At 42.0% G+C, this 23,100-nt stretch overlaps 1 protein-coding gene across 2 annotated transcripts; it reads right to left on the reverse strand.

Moving 5' to 3' along the window:
- Window positions 1-5,594: 5,594 nt before the first annotated feature.
- LOC124257614 lies at window positions 5,595-21,174 on the reverse strand. 2 transcript variants are annotated; one of them, XM_046691727.1, is made up of 5 exons: window positions 21,100-21,174; window positions 9,311-9,490; window positions 8,329-8,565; window positions 7,725-7,898; window positions 5,595-7,309 (listed from the first exon to the last, which is right to left on the reverse strand). In XM_046691727.1, the coding sequence occupies exons 2-5, from the start codon at window positions 9,483-9,485 to the stop codon at window positions 7,089-7,091; spliced, it is 807 nt and encodes a 268-aa protein (XP_046547683.1). In that variant the 5' UTR covers window positions 9,486-9,490; window positions 21,100-21,174; the 3' UTR covers window positions 5,595-7,088. The 2 variants fall into 2 exon arrangements, with proteins under 2 accessions (XP_046547683.1, XP_046547675.1); XM_046691719.1 differs by lacking the exon at window positions 21,100-21,174 and adding an exon at window positions 12,661-12,744.
- Window positions 21,175-23,100: the final 1,926 nt, after the last annotated feature.

Raw genomic sequence — 23,100 nt, forward strand, 5'->3', positions numbered from 1 at the left:
CAATTTCTTAAAGAACAAATGATTATTTGGAAATTTTGAACGGCCAGACAGCAGACAGACCAACTTCCCTACACTCCAATGTCTGACGTCACTGCATCGGAAGTGTCTTCCTTGAAGGCCGCCTGACTGCCTGCCTCCATCCATTCTTCATCAGTCCTCCGTCCAATACATCGTCTGGGGCAATATTTCAACCATCATACACGACGACCTGCAATAAGAGGGTTGAACACCCGGGATCAGGTCGGTGCAGGCAAACCACAGCTGCCAGTGTGTGTCACTCCTTGCTCATGGGTATGAATTCACACTAGAGCAGCCAGGCAACAGCACAGTTGGTCTTCCTTGGGCTAACCATCCAAGTACTATCCAAACTTAAAGCTGCTTCACTTTATGTGTAAATGTTACAGCATTGCTGTCAATGCCACCTGATCCACTTTCAAATAATTTAGAAATTATTGATATAAGTTTAAATCCAAAATGGGCTAAATTTCCTCCATCCACCCAGTGTAGCCTGGCACTGAGGGAGATACCTATCACGTCTACATTACCACCAACTATAGCCTCAGTATGAGGCTGTGCTCAACTGGTTCTAAAAATAATTACTTGTTCAATTAAAATTACTTCTAATGAAGTTTGACAGCAGCCAAACAAACAAAACTATTGATAGCACATTCTTTAACCAATATAATTTTGTAATGATTGTGGGTGAAATTTAAGTTACAATAAGGTTAGAATTATTATTAAAATCAAACACACTTTACAGGCTGTTGATTAAATGCCACGATATTGATGTAGTGATGGTAATGTAGAAGTGAGGATCCAAATGGGGGGATGGAGAGACTGATGAAGGAATGGATGACACAGGTTTTGGAAGAAGAACTGAGACATTTATGTCTCTTAGAAGCCAGTGCCTCATAGATGAACAGACTGCTGAAATGAAAACTGGAATGTTAAACATTAGTCTCTATGGTTAACAATATGTCACCTGGCAGATTGGGTTAGCCTCTATGGTAGACAATGTGTCACCTGGCAGATTGGATTAGCCTCTGTGGTAGACAAGGTGTCACCTTAAAGACTGTATTAGCCTCTATGGTAGACAGGGTGTCACCTTAAAGATTGTATTAGCCTCTATGGTAGACAAGGTGTCAACTTAAAGATTGTATTAGCCTCTATGGTAGACAAGGTGTCACTTGGTAGATTGGGTTAGCCTCTATGGTAGACAATGTGTCACCTGGCAGATTGGGTTAGCTTCTATGGTAGACAAGGTGTCACCTGGCAGATTGGGTTAGCCTCTTTGGTAGACAAGGTGTCAACTTACAGATTGGGTTAGCCTCTATGGTAGATAAGGTGTCACTTGGTAGATTGGGTTAGCCTCTATGGTAGACAAGGTGTCACCTGGCAGATTGGGTCAGCCTCTTTGGTAGACAAGGTGTCAACTTACAGATTGGGTTAGCCTCTATGGTAGATAAGGTGTCACTTGGTAGATTGGGTTAGCCTCTATGGTAGATAAGGTGTCACTTGGTAGATTGGGTTAGCCTATATGGTAGACAATGTGTCACCTGGTAGATTGGGTTAGCCTCTATAGTGGACCAGGTGTCACCTGGCAGATTGGTTTAGCCTCTATGGTAGACAAGGTGTCACCTGGCAGATTGGTTTAGCCTCTATGGTAGACAATGTGTCACCTGGCAGATTGGGTTAGCCTCTATAGTAGACAATGTGTCACCTGGCAGATTGGGTTAGCCTCTATGGTAGACAAGGTGTCACCTGGCAGATTGGGTTAGCCTCTATGGTAGACAAGGTGTCACCTGGCAGATTGGGTTAGCCTCTATGGTAGACAAGGTGTCACCTGGCAGATTGGGTTAGCCTCTATGGTAGACAATGTGTCACCTGGCAGATTGGGTTAGCCTCTATGGTAGACAAAGGTGTCACCTGGCAGATTGGGTTAGCCTCTATGGTAGACAAGGTGTCACCTGGCAGATTGGGTTAGCCTCTATGGTAGACAATGTGTCACCTGGCAGATTGGGTTAGCCTCTATGGTAGACAATGTGTCACCTGGCAGATTGGGTTAGCCTCTATGGTAGACAAGGTGTCACCTGGCAGATTGGGTTAGCCTCTATGGTAGACAAGGTGTCACCTGGCAGATTGGGTTAGCCTCTATGGTAGACAATGTGTCACCTGGCAGATTGGGTTAGCCTCTATGGTAGACAATGTGTCACCTGGCAGATTGGGCTAGCCTCTATGGTAGACAAGGTGTCACCTGGCAGATTGGGTTAGCCTCTATGGTAGACAAGGTGTCACCTGGCAGATTGGGCTAGCCTCTATAGTAGACAATGTGTCACCTGGCAGATTGGGCTAGCCTCTATGGTAGACAAGGTGTCACCTGGCAGATTGGGTTAGCCTCTATGGTAGACAAGGTGTCACCTGGCAGATTGGGTTAGCCTCTATGGTAGACAATGTTTCATCTGGCAGATTGGGTGAGCCTCTATGGTGAGACAAGGTGTCACCTGGCAGATTGGGTTAGCCTCTATGGTGGACAATGTGTCACCTGGCCTAGCCTCTATGGTGGACAAGGTGTCACCTGGCAGATCATGGTGGACAAGGTGTCACCTGGCTAGCCTCTATGGTGGACAAGGTGTCCCTGGCAGATTGGGTGAGCCTCTATGGTGGACAAGGTGTCACCTGGCAGATTGGGTGAGCCTCTATGGTGGACAAGGTGTCACCTGGCAGATTGGGTGAGCCTCTATGGTAGACAAGGTGTCACCTGGCAGATTGGGCTAGCCTCTATGGTAGACAAGGTGTCACCTGGCAGATTGGGCTAGCCTCTATGGTAGACAAGGTGTCACCTGGCAGATTGGGCTAGCCTCTATGGTAGACAAGGTGTCAACTGGCAGATTGGGCTAGCCTCTATGGTAGACAAGGTGTCACCTGGCAGATTGGGTGAGCCTCTATGGTAGACAAGGTGTCACCTGGCAGATTGGGTGAGCCTCTATGGTAGACAAAGTGTCACCTGGCAGATTGGGTTAACCTCTATGGTGGACAAGGTGTCACCTGGCAGATTGGGTGAGCCTCTATGGTGGACAAGGTGTCAACTGGCAGATTGGGCTAGCCTCTATGGTAGACAAGGTGTCACCTGGCAGATTGGGTGAGCCTCTATGGTAGACAAGGTGTCAACTGGCAGATTGGGCTAGCCTCTATGGTGGACAAGGTGTCAACTGGCAGATTGGGCTAGCCTCTATGGTAGACAAGGTGTCACCTGGCAGATTGGGTGAGCCTCTATGGTGGACAAGGTGTCACCTGGCAGATTGGGCTAGCCTCTATGGTAGACAAGGTGTCAACTGGCAGATTGGGTTAGCCTCTATGGTGGACAAGGTGTCACCTGGCAGATTGGGTTAGCCTCTATGGTGGACAAGGTGTCACCTGGCAGATTGGGCTAGCCTCTATGGTGGACAAGGTGTCACCTGGCAGATTGGGTTAGCCTCTATGGTAGACAAGGTGTCACCTGGCAGATTGGGTTAGCCTCTATGGTGGACAAGGTGTCACCTGGCAGATTGGGCTAGCCTCTATGGTAGACAAGGTGTCAACTGGCAGATTGGGTTAGCCTCTTTGGTAGACAAGGTGTCACCTGGCAGATTGGGTGAGCCTCTATGGTGGACAAGGTGTCACCTGGCAGATTGGGTTAGCCTCTATGGTGGACAAGGTGTCACCTGGCAGATTGGGTCAGCCTCTTTGGTAGACAAGGTGTCAACTTACAGATTGGGTTAGCCTCTATGGTAGATAAGGTGTCACTTGGTAGATTGGGTTAGCCTATATGGTAGACAATGTGTCACCTGGTAGATTGGGTTAGCCTCTATAGTGGACCAGGTGTCACCTGGCAGATTGGTTTAGCCTCTATGGTAGACAAGGTGTCACCTTCCAGATTGGTTTAGCCTCTATGGTAGACAATGTGTCACCTGGCAGATTGGGTTAGCCTCTATAGTAGACAATGTGTCACCTGGCAGATTGGGTTAGCCTCTATGGTAGACAATGTGTCACCTGGCAGATTGGGTTAGCCTCTATGGTAGACAATGTGTCACCTGGCAGATTGGGCTAGCCTCTATGGTAGACAATGTGTCACCTGGCAGATTGGGTTAGCCTCTATGGTAGACAATGTGTCATCTGGCAGATTGGGCTAGCCTCTATGGTAGACAAGGTGTCACCTGGCAGATTGGGTTAGCCTCTATGGTAGACAATGTTTCATCTGGCAGATTGGGCTAGCCTCTATGGTAGACAAGGTGTCAACTGGCAGATTGGGTGAGCCTCTATGGTAGACAATGTGTCACCTGGCAGATTGGGCTAGCCTCTATGGTAGACAATGTGTCACCTGGCAGATTGGGTGAGCCTCTATGGTGGACAAGGTGTCACCTGGCAGATTGGGTTAGCCTCTATGGTAGACAATGTTTCATCTGGCAGATTGGGCTAGCCTCTATGGTAGACAAGGTGTCACCTGGCAGATTGGGTGAGCCTCTATGGTGGACAAGGTGTCACCTGGCAGATTGGGTTAGCCTCTATGGTGGACAAGGTGTCACCTGGCAGATTGGGTGAGCCTCTATGGTGGACAAGGTGTCACCTGGCAGATTGGGCTAGCCTCTATGGTGGACAAGGTGTCACCTGGCAGATTGGGTTAGCCTCTATGGTAGACAAGGTGTCACCTGGCAGATTGGGTGAGCCTCTATGGTGGACAAGGTGTCACCTGGCAGATTGGGTGAGCCTCTATGGTGGACAAGGTGTCACCTGGCAGATTGGGTGAGCCTCTATGGTAGACAAGGTGTCACCTGGCAGATTGGGCTAGCCTCTATGGTAGACAAGGTGTCACCTGGCAGATTGGGCTAGCCTCTATGGTAGACAAGGTGTCACTGGCAGATTGGGCTAGCCTCTATGGTAGACAAGGTGTCAACTGGCAGATTGGGCTAGCCTCTATGGTAGACAAGGTGTCACCTGGCAGATTGGGTGAGCCTCTATGGTAGACAAGGTGTCACCTGGCAGATTGGGTGAGCCTCTATGGTAGACAAAGTGTCACCTGGCAGATTGGGTTAACCTCTATGGTGGACAAGGTGTCACCTGGCAGATTGGGTGAGCCTCTATGGTGGACAAGGTGTCAACTGGCAGATTGGGCTAGCCTCTATGGTAGACAAGGTGTCACCTGGCAGATTGGGTGAGCCTCTATGGTGGACAAGGTGTCAACTGGCAGATTGGGTGAGCCTCTATGGTGGACAAGGTGTCAACTGGCAGATTGGGCTAGCCTCTATGGTAGACAAGGTGTCACCTGGCAGATTGGGTGAGCCTCTATGGTGGACAAGGTGTCACCTGGCAGATTGGGTTAGCCTCTATGGTAGACAAGGTGTCAACTGGCAGATTGGGTGAGCCTCTATGGTGGACAAGGTGTCACCTGGCAGATTGGGGCTAGCCTCTATGGTGGACAAGGTGTCACCTGGCAGATTGGGCTAGCCTCTATGGTGGACAAGGTGTCACCTGGCAGATTGGGTTAGCCTCTATGGTGGACAAGGTGTCACCTGGCAGATTGGGTGAGCCTCTATGGTGGACAAGGTGTCACCTGGCAGATTGGGCTAGCCTCTATGGTAGACAAGGTGTCACCTGGCAGATTGGGTTAGCCTCTATGGTGGACAAGGTGTCACCTGGCAGATTGGGTTAGCCTCTATGGTAGACAAGGTGTCACCTGGCAGATTATCTCTATCGTAAACCAGGTGTCTGATAAGCACATCAGAAGTTGAATCCCATCTGTGACCTCAGTACAGCTGATACCGAATGATGTTCTGTGATCTTACGAGATACAGCTGCATCAGAAGTGGAGATGGTCATGTTGCTCTGACCAAGGCATCAAGTTTGACAGATGACCTTGACTCAAGATATGATATGACTCTATGATACAGACTATCTCTAACCATGAAATGATGGATATGTGCTGTGATCAATTGTATGTAACAGCTGTGGCATTTTATGTCTGTCAAAACACCCATGGCCATGAATGACATCGCTTAGATACTTTTATCAGTAAAACTGAATACCAATATGTCAATACCAAGCTTCACACATGTTCAGGTAATAAGAAAATTACTTCTTCAACTCCCAACCCTTGTGGTATAACTGATAGCTTGATTGAGCAGTTCAGGTTAGTTATTGTGATTTTGCTAACTTCACATTCAATGATGACATTTAGAGCACAAATGCAATTATTGATTGATTAATATCTCATATAATCCACTTAACAAACATGAGGTAATTTCTTAGTTTATTGACTAGATTCTGAAAATAACATGGCCAGTTGTTGCATCATTACTTCAAAGTAATATCATTTCACTTGTGCCCCATTGAAAAACGCGTGATAACACTGAACTGCATCATCATTTTGAAAAGACCTTATAAATTACATAATACTTGTCCATATTGGATAGGAAACTACTAAAGTGTTCTGAGTCAGAGCAGTATGCTAACTTGGTGGACACTGTCATAAGACCTATGTTTTGCAAGATATGTATATTCCTCTATCCTCAAAGCAGCCCTACATATAATTCAGTGTCTGGCAAATTGAGGCATCGTGAGTTCAATCAGTGTACTGTACATTGTATACTGTGGCAATACTTCATAAAAATCTGGTTAAAACATATCATGAAACAGTATCACAGGGTTCTCAGTAGGATATAGCCTTAAAAAGTAAGGCAAAATGTCAGTAATAACAAAATCGCATGCCTCAAGAAAAGGCTAAAATATCTCATCATAACTGTCAAATAAAAGTTGAACACAAGTTGTCGAATTCACTGCTATACTAAAATGGTATCAATAGAAATCTTACCCTTTATATTGTTCGAAACGTTGCTCGTAATGTTTTCTAGGAAAATAGCTACCCATGTACCAATTAACCCCAAATTTTGTTGCTAGTATTAAATATAATTTCACTTTTGAAGACCTGAAAAGACACTCTTTAACTAGAAAATAGGTTCTTTGTTGCCAAATGTTACATAAAATCTAAATAAAGTTTCACCTTAACTGCCTAAATATTGATTTTGAAATACTTGTGTTGTGTCTTCAAGAGTTGTCTAGCAATCATCAGTGGCGGCCCTCCTCTTGTGTTTCCTGATGCGAGGAAGATGGGGTAATGTGCTGGGGCTGGGTGACCTCATGTCATCAGCTGCGTAGTCCTGGGCCATCAGCCGGGGTGTGAGGAGTCGTGGAGATCGCCTGGGGATCTGTGGCAGGTTGAGAGATGGTACCTCGGACAGGTTGAGGCGCTGCACTGTGGTTGTGCTGTCTGATCCACCTGTTGCAGAAGAGGCAGATTAGGATTTGGTATCAGTATTTAAATGCTTTCATACCTGAAACTTGAATGCATTGTCACTTACTTATGGTCTAGTTTCTTCGGTACTTTGCATTTCTGGAGTATATTTTATTCCAAATCATTCTCCGAGATTAAAAACTTTCTGCATCTTGTGCTCATGATATTCAGTATAGTGCCATCACTGTACACACGCTGACTAAGCTTTCTCCTTAAGAAATTCAATACCTGACAAAGAGGGCATGCAATCTGACTGCCAGTACGTAAATGTCTCCTCATACAACAGAGGTCACTTGGAACCAGTTCTTACTAGTTCTAACCAGTTGGCCATGAGGACAATTGCATGTTGCATCTGCATCAGTAAGATAGCCATATTTCTCAAAGCTTACACTGAACCTACCCAAGGGGAAAATCTCCTCGGAGCTGACGTCTGAGACTGGGTCCTCCATGCCTTCCCCGGGGGAGCGAGTAAATGGGGTGTAGATCCTCTGTCCATGGATCGCTAGAGGCACTGCTTCAGGAGAGTGGTGGCTGCTTCCAGGTCCTCCTTGAGGGCTGAGTCTCTCGTTCCCACCTACACAACAACAATAGTTAGACTCACTGGTCATTTATGCCTACAAGTTGCTCAAGGAATGCCAGACGTTGTCTGAATTGTAATGTCAGACTTACTATGTTTAATGGCATATGAAATCTACAAGATGATCACAGTGACCTGGATCACACAATCACACCCAATCTGGTCACAGTGATCCAGGTCAATCAAGGTCACACCCAATCTGATCACAGTGATCTGGTCAATCACATAATCACACCCAGTCTGGTCACAGTGGTCCAGGTCAAGGACATTGTCACACCTAATCTGGTCACAGTGATCCAGGTCAATCACACAATCAAACCCAAACTGGTCACAGGGCTTTGAAACAATAATTCTACAACCCATATCATAAATAAAACATGCCATGGCCATAAGATCCTGGTTAGTTTCATCGCCCTGAACAACTCACCATACGTCATGTGAGACATCTGCTGTCTCCGGAGCAAACGGACATGTCTACGTGAAAGTCCATTGTTGATGCTTGGCAGGGTCAGATCCAACTGGGAGTTGACTGGTCGTCTGACCTGGTAGTCCTTGAAACTAGGGTGAGGCATCTGGGTGTTGTCATTGTAGGCTGCTGGTTCACGGCTGCAAGGTGGGTGTGGCAAGTAGTTCACGGAGTGCACTGATGTGCTGTGGTGAGAACCTGAAACAAACAACATTGTTGTTTCAACGACAGCCTGACCAGAGGCCTCTGAAATATTCTTTATTTCTTCATACACAGAGGTGACAGGGATATTATATTCAGCATACATCAAAATCTAGTATAATCAAAATACCACGTCATTACATATTCTAAGGGACCGTTCATAATTTATGACAATGGGGGGTGATGATGATTTTAATGGAGAAGCGATGATTGTACAATGTGAATGGAAATGTGAACGAAACACAGGCACACTACTAAAATTTACTAAAATTTACGTACAGAGTAAGTGACACAAATGAATATTTGTTGAATACTATGTCAGAAATCCTATTTGGGAAGGTTGAGGGGAATTTCATTACTGCAGGAGATGTAGCCCCCTCTACCTCTGAACTGTGTTGTAATTTTGGGTAGGATTATTTTGCATGATTTGAAATAAATGGCACTGACTATCTGTCCTGCCTCAAAATCTGTAAGCAGCATCACTGAGCTGAAAAACATCAATTTATATATAAAATAATATTAAGGCATTAAAAAGAAAAATTTCAAGCTGCATGTAGACTGTCAACATGTATCATAATTCAGTGAGAAACACTGTAGTCTGATCCCTGAGATTTGTCACAAACATTTTCTGTTCAACAAACCCAGCGTATAACAGTGAATATTGTTTGCCTAACATCTGCTGAGAATATTAATGTAAAGTAGACAGAGTTTGACACAGATCTGTTTTGATTGTATCTCCAACCTGTAGGTGGTCTGACACGTCGTCCAAGGTTGTTCTGTCCCTGTACAGTCGTCACCAGTGGGGTGTTGACAATCTGTGGGAGACGCACACGGCGAGGATCCCTGGCTCCAGGGTCATAGATCGGGCTTGTGCAGCTCGGTGGCCGAAGTGGGGGTAGCTTTGTTTTCCTACCCATTTTAGCTGGAATAAAATATATTATCACTGATGAATGACCTAGATACAAAGATGATCTACCTTGAAGTAATGTCTTTGATCTGTACCTTATAACAGAATAGTCTGGATCTTATGGTACATGACCATGAAAGATCGGGAACTTACTGGTACATGCAGGATATTATGTTATGGTATGTGATATGAGCTGGACCCTATGCTCCAAAATACTAGCTAGATCTTGTGGTACAGTGGACTTGAGGGACATGGTACAAAGTATGGACTGGACCCTATGCTCCACTACTTACTGGATCCTATGGTACATTAAACATAAGAAACCTTCTAGTAAATGTTTGATGTCATGGTACAAAGTATGGACTGGACCCTATGCTCCACTACTTACTGGATCCTTTGGTACATTAAACATAAGGAACCTTCTGGTACATGTTTGATGTCATGGTACAAAGAATGGAGTGGACCCTATGCTCCACTACTTACTGGATCCTATGGTACATTAAACATAAGGAACCTTCTGGTACATGTTTGATGTCATGGTACAAAGTATGGACTGGACCCTATGCTCCACTACTTACTGGATCCTATGGTACATTAAACATAAGGAACCTTCTGGTAAATGTTTGATGTCATGGTACAAAGAATGGACTGGACCCTATGCTCCACTACTTACTGGATCCTATGGTACATTAAACATAAGGAACCTTCTGGTACATGTTTGATGTCATGGTACAAAGAATGGAGTGGACCCTGTGCTCCACTACTTACTGGATCCTATGGTACATTAAACATAAGGAACCTTCTGGTACATGTTTGATGTCATGGTACAAAGTATGGACTGGACCCTATGCTCCACTACTTACTGGATCCTATGGTACATTAAACATAAGGAACCTTCTGGTACATGTTTGATGTCATGGTACAAAGAATGGACTGGACCCTGTGCTCCACTGTGCTTACTGGATCCTATGGTACATTAAACATAAGGAACCTTCTGGTACATGTTTGATGTCATGGTACAAAGTATGGACCAGACCCTGTGCTCCACTGTGCTTACTGGATCCTATGGTACACTTTGACTTGGTACACTAAATATAAGAAACCTTCAGGTACATGTTTGATGTCATGGTACAAAGTGTGCTTACTGGATCCTATGGTACATTAAACATAAGGAACCTTCTGGTACATGTTTGATGTCATGGTACAAAGAATGGACTGGACCCTATGCTCCACTACTTACTGGATCCTATGGTACACTAAACATAAGGAACCTTCTGGTACATGTTTGATGTCATGGTACAAAGAATGGACTGGACCCTATGCTCCACTACTTACTGGATCCTATGGTACATTAAACATAAGGAACCTTCTGGTACCTTCTGGTAATGTTTGATGTCATGGTACAAAGAATGGACTGGACCCTATGCTCCACTACTTACTGGATCCTATGGTACATTAAACATAAGGAACCTTCTGGTACATGTTTGATGTCATGGTACAAAGTATGGACCAGACCCTACGCTCCACTACTTGCTGGATCCTATGGTACATTAAACATAAGGAACCTTCTGGTACATGTTTGATGTCATGGTACAAAGTATGGACCGAACCCTATGCTCCACTACTTACTGGATCCTGTGGTACATTAAACATAAGGAACCTTCTGGTACATGTTTGATGTCATGGTACAAAGAATGGACCGGACCCTATTCTCCACTGTGCTTACTGGATCCTATGGTACACTTTGACTTGGTACACTAAATATAAGAAACCTTCAGGTACATGTTTGATGTCATGGTACAAAGTGTGCTTACTGGATCCTATGGTACTCTAAATAAAAGGAAGCTTCTGGTCCCTGGCATGAGAATCCTGATGGTACATGTTGGATCCAACAGTGAAGTATTGTAAAGAGTATCAGCATGTATCACTGCACCCCTATTCAGGCATTGTTCATTCTGCTAAATCAGGAAAGAATTCTTTCGCCCACATTACCTTTTTGAATAGGCACTGGACATCCAAATGAATTACCTGTGGGGTATTTGGATTGAACTGTTACAACTATAAATAGGAAATAGCATCAAAACAGTCTGTATGTAGACAATCTTATATATATTGATAAAGTCATCAGTAAAACAATTTCCTTGGATGGGCCATGATTGACAGTATCTGAGTAGGGTAGGGCTGGGATTGGTAGAATTTGTGTACCCTGTACTCAGACAGCATTATTTGAACACAACTTGGTACTGTTACAATTCCATTTAAAGTTTATTCCCTTGGTAGTTCATATGAATAAACTCGTATTCCAGCCAAGGCCTACATCCAGCACACCTTGGTATAGTGCAAAGTCGTGTCATCTAGTTATATGCTGGACTAATTCCCTTGGTAGTCATAGCGACTGAAACCAAAATTCTGTGGTTGGGTCATATTTCAGTCATAACTAACGCACCTGGCACCATTACAAGCTGTACGTTGGTTCATTATCTTAGTTAGAACTATGAAATTAGGCAACATATCAGACTTTGCGGACGAAACTGGCCCGGGTAGTTTATTCAGGAAACAAGGAATAAATTATTTACCCGACACGGGTAGACACGTCCCAGACCTAGAGTAGCAATTCACGTGAAAGAGCAACATTCCCAATCTAACATGCATAGTCTGAAGACAGTAAGCGTCAGACAGGTAGAATACACGCAGGTATCCATGTTTGTCCTGATTATTCTGGCAGATCAGCAATGAAACACCATGATGTAGTACAATACTTGCTTAGATATAGGGAAGTTACCAGTGTCAGACCGAGCAGAATAGACCAATTGGTGTATGCCTTATTCATCCATATCGAACAAAACAAGTTTGGGATCATGACTTTTTGAAAGGAATAATTGGGGGATTGAAAACTGAACACTGACCTTCATAAAAATATCCCCGGAATATTCGTGATCTGTAACTTTGTTTAGCAGTATACATCCATTTCACGTTTGTAATGTTTGCATCTGAATTCATATCGAATCTTAAGCTTGCGAATCCCGTGAATAAGACTCGAATTCGTGACCAAGTTGGATATTCGTAGCGTTGCCTAGATCACGTATCATTAGATCACCTATCATGTTGTTTCTACTGCCCGACAAGCTTACACCGAGCAACATATTGAGGATTACTAGCTTACGATTCGCCTCCAATGTACTTACATACGATTTTGTGACTTTTTCACTCAGATAACGTAACTTTCTTCGGAAGAAATCAGAAATAGTGTCTCCTTGTCGACATTTGCATGAATATGACGTCATTATTCTATGACATCACTGATATGTGTACACACTAGGAGATGACGTTCTACGTGATTTGGTGACCAAGCCACCTATACCAACTTTCGGCCAACTTCGTCCCTTTCCGTTCTTTTCCTTTCAGCGCACACTACTTCGAGTCACCTGAACTATCTTCACCGAAAATAGCCGATCTATTCAGAAATGTTATGACCATGGCCTTAGATTATATGACAAACCGAGATATCCAAGGACGTTTGCTGGCGAAGATCACACTTGAAGCTTATATATTATATGGTTGATGAAGTTAGTAGTCGGTGCTGAAGAAAGGTATCTAAATATAGTTCTTATTTTTAAAGTTCTAAACTTTCGTTACAGTGAATAATAACAATGATAATAATAATAATATCAAATGGAAATTGGAAAATGACTGTAGTTACGTTAGGTTAAGTTACGATACACGTAAGCATTTCGTAATACCACATCTAAACTAGTGGGTGGTGCTTGATTAATGCCCATATGTATAGTTTCCCCCTAGTTGTTCAAATGTTGCAGTCGGGTAGATTCCAAAACAGTTGTCACGATATGGCTGAGATATTGCCGATGTGACGTTAAATATTAACTCACTCACTCCAAAACAGTTGCAGCCTCAGCAAAATACTATAGACCTGTAGCCACCAAAATTTACAAAATAGTTCATTTTTAAGGTATTTTTTCTGATCACTACCTTTTGGAAGATAATGTTAATATGATATAAATGGCTTTCAGTTGGTAGTGCTAGCCCACTGACAAACCCTGCCGCAGCTTAACTTTGACCGAGTAAGTTTAGTTTTACGCCGCACTCAGCGATATTCCAGCTATATGGCGACGGTCTGTAAATCATCGAGTCTGGACCGGACAATCCAGTGATCAACAGCATAAGCATCGATCTATACAATCGGGATACAGTAACATGTGTCAACAAGGTCAGCGAGCCTGACCACCCGATCCCGTTAGACGCCTCTTTCGACTAGCATGTGTTACTGAAGATCACTTCGAACCCGGATCTTCACGGGTAGGTTAAATGAGTGCACCTCATTACACGCTGTTGGGGGAGTTCCCATTACTGGTGTCTATATAGAGACTGTTGGTGAACTGGTAAACACTCATTAATAATACACTATCGCGTGCTGTTATATGTACCAAAATATTCTATTTGTGGAAAAAACATATATATATTTCTATCTGAAATTCGTCAGAACCCTTGTATGGACAAAATGAATATCTATGCTGCCGTACATAAGAAAGTACACACCTGGTGTTTTGGGACTATTCCAAATAACACCATAAATATTTTGCTAGCAATGTTGTAATTGGGTACAATATCTGTGGTGTTTCGGAAACACTTGCACAATGTTTGTGACAAGGCAGAATCAAAACACCTTGTTAGATATTGATGCTGTTTTAAAGAAAATATTTTACCAAAGAATCAGGTGTGTACTTTCTTTTGAACGTCGGTTTATGTATAAGAGCGTATCTCGGATCTAGTTTGTCAAACATGGACAGGTTTAGTAGACAGCCCTCCTGTTTTATGGAGTATTTATACATTAAATAAAACTAGAAAGGTGTGTCTCTCACAAATCCATTGTGTATTCCTGTCTTTGACATAAGAAACTCTAACGACAGAGAATGGAAGATGGGGCATTTGAGGTACATGAAGATCGACTTTGACTTTAAGCCATGGCACGAGAACACCATGCATGCACTAATTATCATTATTCCACTATGTGCTATTTTGATGATCTACGTTAAGAGTTATGCACACACAAAATACTTTACAAGGCAGAAGTTTATCGAACTAGAACAATCATTAACTGCTAATGATCAAACAGAATTGAGAATACTGGCTCATTCCTTTTAATATCGAAGTAAACAATTTAATCATCAATATCCAATGCAGTAAAGTGAATTTAAATGATCTTATTACCTGCATACGTCTGACTGGCGTGTTACTTCATGCGTTTCTAATTATACCTATTCATTATCTCATCATTTTTACCTTGAACATATTAATTGTCGTGTTGTTGTTTGGTGAGGTGAGGTGAGGTGAAATTGGGTTTAACGTCGTGCTTGAGAATATTTCGCTCATATGACGACGTGCATGCGTGTGTATGTGTATGTGCGGCTGCTTGTACTAGCCCAGACTGAAGCTGGTTTAATAGTGCTAGCACACTGAGATACCATGCCGCAGTGAAGCATGAATACACCACTCAGACACATTATACTGACTCCGAACCGACCAGTCCTTGTTGTACCCATTAATGCCGAGCGCCAGGCAGGGACCAACAAGTACCATATTTTAACGTCTTTTGGTATGACGCGGTCGGGGATCGAACCCGCGGCCTTCCGTTCTCCGGGCGGACGCTCTAACCACTACACCACGGATGCGGTATGTTGTTGTTTGGTGATGATGTCCACGTTGATGTTGACGTGATCACCTCCACCATCAGCTGACGACCATTGCCTTTAATAGCCTAACTGTTTGTTGTAGTGGGGCGGTGGGGTAGCCCAGTGGTTAAAGCGTTGGCTCGTCACGCCGAAGACCCGGGTTCGAATCCCCTCAAGGGTACAATGTGTGAAGCCCATTTCTGGTGTTCCCCGCCGTGATGTTGCTGGAATATTGCTAAAAGCGGCGTAAAACTAAACTCAGTCAGTCAGTCAGTCAGTCAGTCAGTTTGTTGTAGTGGTGTGTGGTCATGTGCGTATAGCTCAGGTCACAATCAGGTGAAGTTAAGCAACGCTGAGCGCGGAGAGTCGTTGGGTGGGTTGCCGTGTTTGGCAGCTTGACTTCTGAGAGGTTCTAGGACTTCGGTCTGCCCCCACAACAAAGCATCCTAGGCAAGTGAGTTTGTTCAAAATTGCCTCTGTTCACCCAACAGAAAATGGGTACCCGGTGGAACAAGTCCTGTGACTATTAACCTTCTAGCGCCTAACATGCAGCTTGGGTTATCCGGGGTAATACTGTGCTGTGCTTTGATTGTTAGCGCTAAGAGCATATCTGGGGTGGAGTTTGGAGCTATATAAATGGACACATTATTATTACTTGGAGCTTAAACAAGTATCCACAACCAGAGACGCCTGTCTCTATGATAGAGACGACATACCATTATAATAGACATCGTGCAATGCACATCTAAACATGCATCTTGTCAGTCATGTAAAACTGTGGACGTATACATAGCTATGAGTGAGTGAGTGAGCTTAGTTTTACGCCGCACTCAGCAATATTCCAGCTATATGTCGGCGGTCTGTAAATAATCGAGTCTGGACCATACAATCCAGTGCTCAACAGTATGAGCATCGTTCTGCGCAGTTGGGAACCGATGACATGTGTCAACCAAGTCAACGAGCCTTTCACAAAAATATACACAATAATTACATGCTCAAAACGAAAGCTATTTACACAATAAAACTGACATGATATAATTCAATTAACCATGTAGGTAAAGAGGCTGAATAATTCTAGTTGTAATCACATGGTGATACTTCAAAATATTTGTTGCATTCACGAATACTTGATGGTATGAAAGACTGTCGAACTCTGTTTTGAGGGAAGGTAATCGACAGCAGCGTCCAGGAGGAAGTAGGGCTTCAACGAGTCCATTTTCTTGGACTCGAGTACTCGAGGGTGAGACTCGACTCGGACCCGAGTACTACGAAATTCATACCTTTCAAGCAAACAATAGCGTAACTTGCATGACATGTGTTCCGATCACACAAGTGAACACTTACTTCATTCCGACTTCATATCGTTATGTGACTAACATTTCCCATTGGTCAGAATCAGTATTTGGATGTTTACTTGACACTTGTTTTTTTCATCGTACTTCTTGTACTGCCAGGGGCGGTGGGGTAGCCTAATGGTTAAAGCGTCCGCTCGACACGCTGAAGACCCGGGTTCGATTCCCCACATGGGTGCAATGTGTGAAGCCCATTTCTGGTGTCCCCCGCCGTGATATTGCTGGAATATTGCTAAAAGCGGCGTAAAACCAAACTCAGTCACTCACTCTTGTACTGCCTGCAAAACGCAGTGATATACCGCACAGGCGGCATTTGGTTATTTTTCTCTTTTCTCTATCCAGATCAAGATACGCCCATACATTTGATTTTTTATCTTTCTCCATGTCTATCAATTGTCAAGATAGTTACCTTATCATTTTAAGAAGTGAAATTTCAAACGATGTATAATATTTACTCTCATCTGCAGAGAATTGTAACAACTAATACCATACAGCCACACCTTATGAGGAGTAAACTATATATATTTAATATAGGTCTTAATAAAAACATTATCAGATGGGTACATAGAACTCAGTATGTCAGTGTAAATGGCTATCAATCTTCTTTTCTCTCAACCTCTACTGCAGAACCAAATGGCTGTGTTCCTTCATCCGTACTCTTCGTTTTGTATACTAATGACTGTTACTTGTCAATATATGACGTGCTTACTGTGAAATTCGCAGATGACGCCACTGTTACTGGCCTAATTTCCGATTCTGAACATTATTATTGTCAAGGCATTGACAAAACAGTAATGACAGTTTTTATCAAACCTCTATTCAAAGTGTGTTGACCTACAATTTTCTATGTTGGTATGGGAGTCTGTCTCATTGCAACAAAAACAAGCTTTTCAAAATTGTTAATACTGCTTGCAAAATTTCTGGGGTGTCTTTTAAGTATATTCCCTTTATCTATGAGCGCCAGATTGTCACAAAGGCAACTAAAATTAGATTTGATAGTTGACATATTTGATCTCACCATTTTGAACTACTTCCTTCTGGACGCTGCTGTCGATTACCTTCCCTCAAACAGAGTTCGACAGTCTTTCATACCATCAAGTATTCGTGAATGCAACAAATATTTTGAATCACCATCACGTGATTACAACTAGAATTATTCAGCCTCTTTACCTATGTGGTTAATTGAATTATATCATGTCAGTTTTATTGTGTAAATAGCATTCGTTTTCTGCATGTAATTATTGTGTATATTTTTGTGAACTGTGTATATATTCATTTTGAGACAGTTGGATGTATAAGAATTTCCTCCGGGATAATCAAGTTACATCTTATCTTAATATTAGACGTTAACGGCCGCTCATGCTTAGCACATGGCAGACAGTCTGTCAACGTCAATAATTCGAGTTGTCTCCCCTTTTCGAGTCCTCGAGTCCTTGAAAATGGACTCGAGTCCAGCTAAACCCGACTCGTCCTCGAGTACTCGAGTACCCGTGGAATGTGGCAGATTCAACTTTGTATTGTATATAGTTGTAAATATAATAAACATGTGAATCTTTTTAATATGTGTGTTATCATGATGAGATATACAATCTCATTAAATAACCTAAGTGTAATCATTTTATCAATAATTTTATATTCAACATTTTATATCACACCCTTAGCCCTTCTAAACATCAATCTAATCTTAAATGTAATCTATTTCAGCAATACTCATTTGCACTGCATGCTTTTCTCCCTGCAATCCCTTCTAAAGCTTGTCCCTTGCTCAGGCTAGTGTGTAATTTCTATTGTTCTCTGTTCAGCCAAGCGTATAAGGTATTAGGTATTTAAAGGTTAATTTCATCTAGTCTCTTGGTCAGTATCTTATGTGGTTGTCATCGCGCATGTTGCGGTTTAGTCTCTAGGATCGAGATCATGGTGATCTGGACTGTGTTTTTCCCATGTATATAAGGTTAGTAATCTCTAGTCTTGTGTATATATTTATTGTGGTTTTGTGTGTGATAGTTGATGGTTATATTGGCTATAGTTTAAAGTATGTTTAATCTCGTTATCCACTTTCTACTATGTGTAAATATTTTATGTGGTGGTAACTCACAGTATAGTGAGTTATGACATTGTTATTAGTGTAGGTTATAACTCGCATTAGAGTGAGTTATCATACTGTTTTTATAGTTTAAGTTTAGCTCACAGTACAGTGAGTTAGGTTAATGTTACGTTTTGACTCACAGAACAGTGAGTTGTGTAAGTGTTATATTATATATTTATAACATTACATATAATCATTAATTATATTTCATCTAAGTATAATATTTAGCAATAATCTTATTTTCCATATTCCTATCACATTAAAGCATTATTACTATTAGCATTATTATAGCTACCATAAATAGGGTGCATGTGTGGATGTATGTGCGTATGTGTGGTTAGATGTGGTTGTATGTAGCTTTTACCGTAGTTAATCTTTTAATCATTTGTTGTAAATATCATCTGCACATGGTATTTATTCATCCTGCAGATGACGTAAAAACCAGCAGTATCACCTTTGCATTGAATGCAGGAGCTCAGGTCATACCAACCTGGTATGTTGTTATCATTGTTATTTCAATTATATTTATCATTGTATATTATGTAACATTCATCATATTTGTAAATGTTTATAGTATTCATTTATATATCTGTGGAGTTGTCACGGTAACGTGTTGGCAACAGTAGGTATGATTAGTTATGTATATACATGTACGTGTGTGTTTAATTAAGTATTTGGATAAGTTAATTCACTTGTTATGTAGTAATGTGATTCCTGTCAATTGATTGTAAACTTATATTGTCATTTTAACATGTTTCAGGCTAAAGCTTTTGTTTATTACATTCTTGTAATAAAAGTCCATCCGCCTCACACCCCAGTGGCTTTGTGGTTCTTGTCACTACAATAACTACATCCTGACGCTACTACATGAGTATATATGTATTTTTATCACAACAAACATATCAGTATTGCCACACACACTTATTGTGTTTTGTTTTGTCCCGTCAATCTCATATTTTTCAATTTCCTAATAAAATTCCTAATATTCTACATAGTAATCGATAAATAGTTTCCGGACCAGACATACTGGTCCCTTTGGAGTTACGCCTGTACATACATACACACGCCATAACAAGTGGCATTTGTTTCAAACTGTCTGTCTGATACTCAGATAGTTTGTGTACGTAAAATGGGTGCAGCAACCACTTTGCTGATATCGCAATACTTCACAATCTGTAGCGCTGCATAAAACATGACACGATGTTAAACCTGTGATGATTGGGATGGCAACGGTTCTTGTACGAATTTTATACAATCAGAGTAGGACATCTCAATCCACAGCTGAATCGGGACCACATATGGTTCGGTACTTTAATAACGGTGTGTGGCACAAGGAAGAATAACCCAAGCCGTAATGTTAGATAGAAGTTTAAAAAACGTGAAAAAACGACAACAAAACAAACTAAAAAATCACCGGTGCATCATAAGTACCCATGACCCGACGGCAATATATCGATCGCAGCTTAATCGATAGTTTCTGTCCATGCTGTGTTAAACTAGTGATGGTATCGATCCAGCTGTTAATTACTGTATCTTATTTGTTTTATTCTGGTTGGACATACTCACGGTTGTATCTCTGTAGCCATATTTAATCAGAAAACATTGATAAATGTTACCGGAATCAATTTGGTAGGCATTTTGTCCTTTGTCGTGTATTGAAAAACTAAAGGTATTACACACAAAAAAGAAGGCAGAGTGTCCTAATTTCGATGTCCTAACTACTGCAGTGCTATTGTTAGATATGTACCTGAATAGGTACAGCAATATAAAGTTTGAATATCTCAATAATATTGTAATGGAAAAAATGCAATTGATAGCCACCCCTGCAACCATGGAATCTGGGATATAAACTGAACAATTCGAACAAGATGTAGAACTTAATAATTTTGTAACATATTTTGTAAAGATTTTCAATGCTCTCTTCTTTATATTAGAGTAGCTTGTTTTGTAGACTGAAGCCAACGCTGGAACGTGTATTCTTACCAGAGAGACAGAACTGGAAGCATCTTTATCAAGAGAACATGAAGTGTTGGGCGATTCTAGTTTCATATTTCTTTGCTGGCCTCAAATTGTTCTGTGACGTAACATATGTTATATTTGGGATAACACTTTTTTAGTAAAGTGCAAATTCTAGTACTTTTTTGTGTTGAGTCCCATCCGGGATTCGAACCCACACCCTCAGAGTCAGGCACCAAATCGCCAGCACACAAAGTCAGCTGCCTAACCCGCTCCGCCACCGCGACTTCCGCGAAACGCCTTGTTCTATGACGTTTCACACGGAGACGATTAAACTATTTCAGCATACATATAGTCCCACCTCATGTACGTGATAGACAACATGTAGTTACACAGACTTAACAGATGAAGTAGCAATGGTCTCTACTCAACAGTAGGCCATCAAGATTTCATTATCTTTCACTGTTCTCTTCGCTTTATACAAGTTTCACCTCCGATGCCTGTTGACAGATATCGTTTGAGGAATATTTCAGACATACTTACCTCAGGTATTGCGCTTTTTTCTCTCAGAACTGTGGTTATATCTGGGATAAAGTTTGCTGTAGCGTCTTCCTGTCGCAAATAGCGTGTTTATGACGTCATCAGTCTGTGACGTCACAGAAATGTGCATCGTCCAACATGACGTACTACACGGGGTATTTAAGGTTGGACATGGATTCACCATTTGAAACAGTGTTTTTCTGCTCCTTCGGTGTATATTTGTCTACATAGACAACAATTGGAAAGCTATAATAAAATAAACCAGTGACTCGGGGCGGCGGGGTAGCGTAGTGTTCGCCCGTCACGCCGAAGATCCTGGTTCGAATTCCCCATATTTGTACAAAGTGTGAAGCACATTTCTGGTGTCACCATCTGTGAGATTGCTTGAATATTGCTAAAAACCACACCCATTCACTAAAGAATCAAGGAATAAATGGATGGATGGATGGTGTAAGACGCAATGTTAAGCTACATGACAAGGTGTTTGCATGCATAGATATTTCCTACAGAGGGATCATGGATATTGAAAGAGGTTGCTGCACATGGGATGTGTCGTGCATAAAGCACATCATCCGATTCCTGACACTGGCGTCATCAGCAGCGCATACGGGTAGTCGACAGACGTCAACGTGTTGTGTTGTCGTGATCTGCAACGTGTTGTCGTGACAGATCTGTCAACGTGTTGTTGTCCCCAGATCGTCACTGGATAAGGTCATTGTGATCGGTTATTGATACTTATTGTGATCGGTTATTGATACTTATTGTGATCGGTTATTGATACTTATTGTGATCGGTTATTGATACTTATGAGGTTTTTGGAGGATTGTATGCCAGAGTCTTGACCGGACTTGCTAACGTCATACGACCATAGTTATCAACACTACAAAATGTGTCTCCTTGTGTGCTTCCGCAAATAAACTGCAGTTTTTCGTTCTTTTTGCGTTTAGGTTTGCCATTTAATAATTCCTTGAGGGTCAGTTTATCCATTAGTAAGTTAAATTGAGATTTGGATTTGATGCTATGAAAAATAATGTTTTCCATGTGCATATATGCTACCCCACCTCAATTCTGGCAAGTTGCTCGTCACGCCGAAGACCCGGGTTCGAATCCCCACATGGGTACAATGTGTGAAGCCCATTTCTGGTGTCCCCCGCCGTGATGTTGCTGGAATATTGCTAAAAGCGGCGTAAAACCAAACTCAGTCAGTCAGTCTGGCAAGTGGTATGTCAGTATCGGTTGTTGTACGTCTGGCATCTTAAATGACGATTTTGTTGAGATTTTGATCTTTAAAATATATTTTACTTCATAGATTTATCGTTTGTGGTTTTTAAACTAGATTGATTGAAAAACTATGGTAAAGTTATCTTTGGTCGTAGGTTTATATAAATAGATCACGAGCAGCATCCCCTATCGCCTTGAAATCACCAACATGTTTGTTATAGGTTATAGGTGATTGGTTATATATTACACCCTGCATGCAATGTATCGATTTATCTGGTCACCACACTCTGAAGCAGTGTTAACAGGAACTCTGTGTGACCCTGACCTTGGTGGCCTTTGTTTGAAGGACATTGCACAGATCTCATTGACGCCATGTCGATCTGATACGTCAACAGTTGAGTCCGTTCGCTGCAGAATTGTACCGAAGAAATGGCAGATAAATATACCTTCGAAAGCAACAAATCGTCTTAAATGGCCCGAAAGTTAGTTATTTGTCCTTACAGAATCGTCACTATAAGTTTAGACGTTGACAAGAAGAAGAGGAAATGTTGTTTAACAAACGATCATTTAAATGTTGGTGTTTCATATTACATCATGCAGCGGTCAGTCAAATTGTTATTTCAGTCAAATTGTTATTTCAGTTGACAGTGACAATGGCAGTGACAATGAAAATATTTCAGACTAAAAGTTTTGAGACGATCCCTGTGTTTCGGGGTACACTTTAGATGTTCTATTTCTTGTGCATATCCAATGCAAATGTCTGAAATTATAGTGACGATTTGG

This window comes from Haliotis rubra, unplaced genomic scaffold, assembly GCF_003918875.1.
Source record: "Haliotis rubra isolate DU_JTF1 unplaced genomic scaffold, ASM391887v1 Scf117, whole genome shotgun sequence".
Classification (NCBI taxonomy): Eukaryota; Metazoa; Mollusca; class Gastropoda; order Lepetellida; family Haliotidae; genus Haliotis; species Haliotis rubra.

Bases quoted from the DNA above. Each gene is read 5' to 3' on its own strand.
- LOC124257614 (XM_046691727.1), bottom strand. From the start codon at position 9,485: ATGGGTAGGAAAACAAAGCTACCCCCACTTCGGCCACCGAGCTGCACA. The intron at 8,566-9,310 runs GTTGGAGATACA...TGTTTGTTTCAG, and splicing joins ACGTGTCAGACCACCTACAG to GTTCTCACCACAGCACATCA. The intron at 7,899-8,328 runs GTGAGTTGTTCA...GTTGTTGTGTAG, and splicing joins GATGTCTCACATGACGTATG to GTGGGAACGAGAGACTCAGC.